This window comes from Carcharodon carcharias, chromosome 22 (genome assembly GCF_017639515.1).
Source record: "Carcharodon carcharias isolate sCarCar2 chromosome 22, sCarCar2.pri, whole genome shotgun sequence".
Classification (NCBI taxonomy): Eukaryota; Metazoa; Chordata; class Chondrichthyes; order Lamniformes; family Lamnidae; genus Carcharodon; species Carcharodon carcharias.
This window is the reverse complement of record NC_054488.1, coordinates 59,878,431-59,886,364: the sequence shown is the minus strand read 5'-3', so window position 1 is coordinate 59,886,364 and position 7,934 is coordinate 59,878,431. Positions and strand designations below refer to the sequence as shown.

Below are 7,934 nucleotides of genomic sequence, written 5' to 3'. Positions count from 1 at the left end.
TCTCTTTCATGTCTTTCAATGGGACAATGAAAATATTTTTTCCATTTGAATTCATAAAAAAATTGAGTAGGGAGTTATTTTAATTCCCCTATGATGAGAGAGATACCTGAATACAAACACACCATGAACATGCCTACTTCCCCTTTAACAGGTGGCAGGTTTGGCTGGTGTGGATAAACTACTCTGGAAAGGTGGGTCAGTAATTTTACTATCTAATTCAGGGTAGACTAATGAGAGCATCAGCGTGATTTGAACTTAACGCATTCTCCACAGGGTTCCCAGTGTTTGGGAAAATCTCCATTAAAATGCAGTGAGATTGAGCAGCACTTCTTGGGGCTGATCAAAACTAAGGAGTCTCAAGAGCCCCAGTGCTCCCAACTGCTTTGTCAGTTTTCCCCAGGAAATGGTTTGGTCACAATACTTGTAGTCAGTGATTATTTGTACAGTCGAGAGGTTGTCACACACAGAGCATCAGGATGGGTGGTCTCATGGCTGCCTTGGAAGCCAATCAGCTCTGGCAGCAGTAATAGCATGCTGTCAAAGGAACTGCAGATGATCAACGTGGGATGGTCAACAGATTGGGGAGCTACAGAGGGATTCATTATGGAGGAGGCACTACCCATATTACGAGGTGTTCACAATCCTGACTTGTACATTATAGATGATGGAAAGGCCTTGGGGGGTCAGGAGGTGAGTCCCTTGCCGCAGAGTTCCAAGCTTCTGACTTGCTCTTGTAGCCACAGTATTTATGTCCTTGGTCCAGTTAAGTTTCTGATTAGTGGTGACCCCAGGATGTTGACAGTGGGAGGTTTGATAATAGTAATGCCATTGAACCTCAAAGGGAGGTGGTTAGATTCACCCTTGGTGAAGATCGGTTTGCTTCCTCTAAACCATCTACTGGTACCTTTCTGGCATCAACTGCTAGATGATCTCAACAGCAAATCCTATCCTAAAGACTTGAGAATAGTTCAGTAATATAGAATTAATGCTACTGGTGGTACAGCCTTGGCACACATGTCTATGTATCTTTCTACATTTGGGGTTTTATTTTCAGGTATATTAATGATTACAATATGATTAAAATGTTATTTTTAATTTATAAAACTATTTTGAGAATAGCACAATGGATAAACTTAGTAGCAAGTGATACAGGATTGGCACAGGAAATGTCTTTGTGTGTGTGTTTTGCTACATTTTGTGTTTTATTTTCAGATATGTGAATGATTACAATTTGATGCAATTGAGTCTTTATTTTTTAAAGACAATTATGAGAATAGTTTAGTTGGATAAAGTTAATACTGCTGCTGATAAAGCATGGCACATAAAATGTGTACCTTGCTCCAATAGAATATAATTTTCAGATATATAAATGATTGCAATGTCATGTGATCAAATGTTTATTTTTAATTTATAAAACTACTATGAGAATAGCACAATAGATAAAATTAGTAGCAATAGTGATGGACTTGGCACATAAATGTGTTTGTGTATCGTGCCACTTTGAGGGTTTATTTTCAGTTATATGTGATTGCAATGTGGTGAGATCAAGCCTTTATTTTTAAGAGTTAAACTCTTAACAGAATAGTTTAAGTTGGATAGAGTTAATTCTAATGCTGGTACAGAGTTGGCACTCAAAATGTGCGGATATCTTGTCACTTTTTTGTTTTATTTATCAGGTGTATAAATGATTGCAAAATGATGTGATCATATTTACTTTTGTAAACTAATTAACTATTGTAAGAAATAGTTTAATAGGACAGCTAATGCGAATGGTGGTAAAGCCTTGGCACATAAAAATGTGTATATCTTGCTGTATTTTTTGAGTTTTCTTTTCAGCTATATACATGATTGCAATGCGATGGGATCCAGTATTTTTTTTAAAAATGCATTATCTATTATAAGAATAGTTCAATAGGGTAGAGTTAAAGAGTTAAATGTCAATGGTGCCGCCTGGGCAAGGCTGCGCATCTTGCTACAGTTGACCCAGCCCCTTGCACCCATGATGCAGTGCGGGCCTTTCCCGCGAAAACGGTTCAAGGAGAGCGAGCGGCAAAAAAAAAACCCCTGGCGCCGCTCGAACCAAACCTGCTGGCCGGAAGTCGTTGGGGGGGGGGGGGGGAGGCCTGACTGACGTGAGCTGCCGGCCAATCGGCAGCGAGGGGGCGCCCGGGGACGGCGGGGAGGGAGCCAATGGGTAGAGGGAGGAGGAGGCAGGGGAAACGGTTCGGGCCAGGGAGGTTAGGTTGAGGCCGGCGCTCTGTAATCATCAGTGGAAAATTTCCTCCTCCCTTCCCCCCCCCCTTCCCCTCCTCCCTCCCCCTCCATCGGCCGGCCGACCCTCTGAGGGAATTTTCCCCCCCCCACACACACACACACACACCCCCCCCCCCACCCCCTCCTCCTCCTCCTCCTCCTCCTCTCTTCGAGCCGCTGAGTTCCACCATGGCTCCTCACAAACACGGAGGGGGAAAAAACGCCGTGAAGAAGCCCAAGATTGACCAAATCCAGGCCGACCACGAGCTTTTCCTGCAGGCCTTCGAGAGTAAGTTGTGTTTTCCTCAGAGGGAGAGGGAGAGGGAGAGAGAGAGAAACATTTCTCCCCAGATTGGAAAATCAGTTTCCCCGGTTTGAGCGGTTATTAATCTTTCTTCCGTTGGAAGCCCCACTCCCCACCCCCCCGGGGGTTTTATTCACACCTCCCTCAACCTCCTCTCTCCTCCCCCCCCCCCCCCCCCCCCCCAATCAACCCCCTCCCTTTCCCCTTCCCTCCCGTCCCTCAGCTCCTGTCACATCTCCCCCCTCCCCTCCCCTCCCTTCACCGAGAGCCGGCTCGCCCTGGCGGTAAACACCGAGGATTCACCTCCTGGACTAGGCCGCGTTACCTGAACAATATTAAAGAGTTGCGGCGGCGCCCCCCCCCCCCCCCAAATCTCTCTCTCTCTCTCTCTCTCTCTCTCCCCCTCCTCCTCCCCGGGGTCTGGTGGGTCGGGGGTGAAGAGAGGAGGGGGAGCTGGTGGTGGTGGGGTTAAGAATGGAAATTTTAATCTGGGGGGGGGGGGGGGGTAATTTTTTTTAACCGGAGGGCCTTTCTTCCCTCCTTTCTTCCCTCCCTCCCTCCCTCCCTCCCTCCCCTCACCCCGGGGGAACAGTCCCGCCGATTCCCCCCCTTCCCCCCCCCCCTCCGCCTGGGTGGGGGTGGGGGGGGGGGGTGTTGGGGAAGGGGGTTTATCCCGAAACTCGGCGCCTTCAACCATTTACTATTGTACAGCATTTAAGCACCGGGAGATGTCAGGTTTGCGCGCCTACCCACCACCAGCACCAGCTCCTGAACGACAATTTTTTTTTGCTCACGTTTTTGCTGCCTTAAAACACCCCATTTAAAACACCCCTCCCCCTCTTTTCCCCCAAATTAAATCCTGAAAGGTTCAACACTTGGGAAGCTGGGAGGGAAGTAATTTAAATTTTATAAACTAATGGGTGAGTTTAAATGTTAACCCCCCCCCCCCTCCCCTCCCCTCCCCTCCCGCGATAATCTGTTCTGGTTTACATTAGTTCCAAAATGTACTCTCTTTGGGGGGTGTGGGTGAAATACAATTAACTGTTTGATCTTTATTTGTGGGGACACCACCCAAAAGTTGAGAAGAGCCCCCTTTGGGATTGGGATGCTGTCTGAGTGTCTGTGGGATGGGGGCAAGAGGGGGGAAAGTTGCTGGTTGAGATTGTGACACGAATTCGTTCCCTTTCGTTTTCCCCAGAGCCTACTCAAATTTACAGATTTCTCCGAACCAGAAACCTCATAGCGGTGAGTTTATTTTTTTTAATATATGTATATTGGATGTAGAATCACTTGCCGGAGATAAAGGTGTGTTGGGGAGCGGGCGTTTTGCTATTCTAAATGGGTCAGCGTTAATACGATTTCCAGTATCCGGAGTATTTTGCTTTTATCGCCGTTAATAACGTGTTTGTTTTCATCTTTTTAACCGCACGGCCCGTAAATGACCTTTCTTTATACCTTGTACATGTGCTATTTCTTGAATTTAATTTAAAAAAAACCGCTCGTTATGCAAATTATTCCTTCCCGATCATTGGGAGATGAAGCCTACGGCAATATGCTGACGAGTCTGTTCTGTTTTTCAGCCCATCTTTTTGCACAGAACTCTTACTTACATGTCACACCGGTTATCAAGAACAAATGCCAAAAGGTAATTTCAAAGCTTCCAATGTTATTGCTCGGCTCAAAGGAAAAAAACAATTCTTGGTTCAAACCATTTGTTGTGTTGGGTGTTCATTTGGCTTTGGCCATGAACATCTTTTTAGATTTTGTAGTTGAAAACGTCAAAAGGAAAGGAATTGCCTTTAACATAAAGTAAATTTGATTTTTTTCAGGTTCAAGACTTGTCAGGTCTCTAGGGAAAGGTGCAAGCCAGTCTGTCCTGTTTTGATGCTTACCTGAAACCTTGATTAAATCCCAGTCTCCCTCATTGCCTTCCTACTGTAGAATTGAGCAGGAGGGTAAAATACTTAGCTCATTAAAACGCTATTGCCCAAACATTAATTCCTGAGAGACTTGTCCAACCTGAATTGTCGTGTGTTTAGTGTTGAGTTGTAAATGTAGGAGGTAGTAAAAATCTCTTGGTATCCAGTAATTGTATACATTGAGTGCATAACTTCAGGAATGAACTTCTAAGTATCAGATGTAGACTGAAGATGTAAAGATGAATGAATGTTGGTTCCCCAATTTAAGGTAAGCTAGTCATAATTGAGTGGAGATGAAATGTCAAGATGAACATAATATTTATAATAAACAGTAATTGTTTCTTCTATTTCAACTCTTCTGATTTCATAGTGAATAAGGACTGACTTAGTCACTAAAGAAGGGAAGCAATGGTCCAATTTGTGGTTAATATTTTGATGAGAATGGTTAAATTAAACAAAAGCCATTTTAATGTATGGTATTACTCAATCGCATTAAGTATTAACTCCATGCAGAATTTCAGCTTTTGTGACTAAAGCATTCCTTAAGCTTGTGCTGGCAGGTATAATTTATTCTTTCCTGCAAACTGCATGGGCCTTCCACATTTACCAGTCCAGTAATATTTTTGGTACAATTTATATAGTTGTTTATTGAAGATGTGTATCTTAAGTAATATGTTGCTTGGATTGAGTTATCTAGTTATTTAATTGGCTGTACAATATGTAATGTAGTTTGTATCTGTAGTTCTGTCAATTCTAGCTCTTTTCCTTATAAGAATAAGTGAGCTTGTTAGGTTTTTGGAAGTTCTTGAGCACCTTGGTTTAATTTTTTTGTTCATTGTAAGTAGAGAGTAAACATAAATTGGAAATCCCACTGTGGAGCTGGACATATTGCTGATCACGTGAAAGGTCACCCATGTTCTCCAGTGAGTTTAGTCCATGTTCATTTAAATAAATCTTCAGGCTAAATTTCCAGTGATTAACTCTCCAAACTAGCAACAGATGCTGGTGAAAAATGTACAGTTTAGGATTTACTTTTTCACAATACTTCTATTTTACTACATTATTAAACTTCTGTTATTGATCAGTTTTCAGCTATTTTTGTTTTTGGTTTCGCCTCACCCAGCAAAATATTCTATATCCAATGATTTTTGGGGCACCTTACTTTTCAAAAGCGTAGAGTGAAATTGTGTTCAAGTGTTCCTATTGATGAGTTTCTGTTTTTCCCGTGTAGCTTGTGTACTTTAAAATGAGAAATATTTTAAACATGCCCATCGCAATACATAAGAGCTGCAATAGATGTTTTATTTCTGCTGAGATTGAGTTGTCACTTATTGAATCCCTTAATCTAACTATATACAGTTAATAGTCCTTTTTGTGTATGTTCTATATTAAGCTCTAAATTATTCTTCTGCTGAACATTCAGTCATTTTTGAATGTTGCTTTCTTAATATTTTTACTGAATCTGTTTTAAAATATTTGCCAGTGCTTTAACTACTACCTTTCCTTTGTATGACATTTCTGTAATTGTCAGCGTAACTTCACTTATTTGTATAAATACTGATTGCGATGACCAGATTAGGAGAATGAAAGAAGGTGTGACATGAGAGTGAGCAGAATTGCTGCTTAAAATGTAATTTTTAGTTAAAGCCCTCTGGATATAGCAATAATGCATATGACATTTGTGTAGTTTTCTTGTGCCACATTGATATTAAGCAGAGTTTTGCAGAGATGTTTCTGAAGATGGCAAATTTGTTCTCCCTGTTTGCCCAAGTGCTTTGGTGTCTAGATATACAATGAAAAATCACCTTGGATGAGCACCAGAAGGTTTCTAGAACTGTGCAGCTATACCCAGTGAGAGTTGCTGCCTTCAGTAGAAAATTGGAAGGGGGAAACAGGTAGTGTAGTCGATCTATTGCACGATATTAAGATCCACAGAGCCGCAAACAACACTAAGTTTTAGGGATGTTGCCTGAACCTTAATAGTTTTGCAATATAGCCCCACATAGCCATCCTGTTGTGCACCAGTGTATGAGAGTCAATTAAGTTTTTGTGTAAAGTACTATAATACAACTTTACAAATGGTTCCCTCCCATTCATTTTTTTAAGGGATGCACATACATTTGTATACCGTCTTTTCAACGGAAGTATCTGGGCAACTGATTCATTTGCTTTAGGTGTTGCTGAGAAGAATATTTGCTGGGACACTGCCTTTAATGCCTCTTCGAATAGTACCACGGGAACCTTAACATCCATCCTGAGCTGACACAGCTTGTCTCTTTTAATTCTAATCTGAGAGATAAGACTTGTTCTTTTGAGTTTATAAATTCTCTGGGGAAAGAACCTACATCTCTAATAGGAATTTGTTTTAAGGTGGGTGATTTACCAAAATAATTTACTTGTTACTCCTGAGATTAGCAGGTGGGTTGAGTTTTGATCCTTCAGGTATTGGTGGGAACTCTGCTATGGAGTGACATGAAGTAAAAATACAAATGATGGCTGTTTAAACTAAAATCAGAATATATTGAAAGTGTACAGAAAGTCAGCACAAGTAAAAAAAAACCTTTTAAAACTCTGACAACAGCACACTTGCTACATTTTCTGATTCTAGTTCATTTAGATTGAGTCATAATGCTGGCTTTCATTGGTCACAACTTGGAACATCAGACTGATAATCAACAGTTAGATGAAGGAATTGAGGTTTTATTATCCTGTTCTGGTTTGTTTCAAATGGAGAACAAACATTGAAATTCCAGAGTGCAGGTGGCTTTTTAAGTAGAAAATGATTAGATTTTTTTATGGGTTCTCCTATAAAATATTTTTTCAGCTTCTAAATTGGTTTGTGTCTCAAATAAATAACCCGTTGAAGGCTGTGTTGGTTGTTAGGAAATCTTGCAAAAAGATTGTATTTGAATAGATCTTGATTAGGTTCCAAGCTAGTAATTTGGGTTTGGAACTAAGCATGCTTTTGTGATTGGGTGTATGTTATCTTGTCTGAATAATGCCTGCTTGCATTTAAATTGTTCAGCGCTTGTTCAAATTTTAGTCTTTTAGAGCCTTACACTATGGCACTCTGTTTAGAGAAACTTAATATATTTCTGTCCATCCCCATAAATACAAAACATAGGCAGTTTCTTTATATCAGGCAATTCCCAAGGACTGTATATTTGCTCTTCCTACTTGGGTAGATGTACCACACATTTTGCACATGGCACCTTGCATGCAATTATGTAAAGAATGACAGGTTAACCTATCTGTGATATTAGTTGATGGAAAAGTCTTGGCCAGGACACTGATAATCCCTTTTTGATAGTACCATGTGGTTTTTAACTAGAATAAGCAGATGGGTTAAAGTTTAATATTGCAATGGAGAGGCAGCCCCTTCTATAATGTATCACTCCCTCACTGCTACATTGGACTGTTGGTTAGATGTTGGCTCAACTCCATATATCTGAAATGTA

The 7,934-nt window shown here is 41.1% G+C and overlaps 1 protein-coding gene across 1 annotated transcript in view; it reads left to right on the top strand.

Annotated features, from left to right (window-relative positions):
* Positions 1-2,404: 2,404 nt before the first annotated feature.
* Positions 2,405-7,934, top strand: part of suz12b (SUZ12 polycomb repressive complex 2 subunit b) — a 45,518-nt gene continuing 39,988 nt past the window's right edge. Inside the window, exons 1-3 of the mRNA XM_041217330.1 lie at positions 2,405-2,542; positions 3,756-3,802; positions 4,138-4,202. Of these exons, the coding sequence (XP_041073264.1) occupies positions 2,443-2,542; positions 3,756-3,802; positions 4,138-4,202 (212 nt within the window). The 5' untranslated portion in view covers positions 2,405-2,442. The remainder of the gene's footprint in view (positions 2,543-3,755; positions 3,803-4,137; positions 4,203-7,934) is intronic.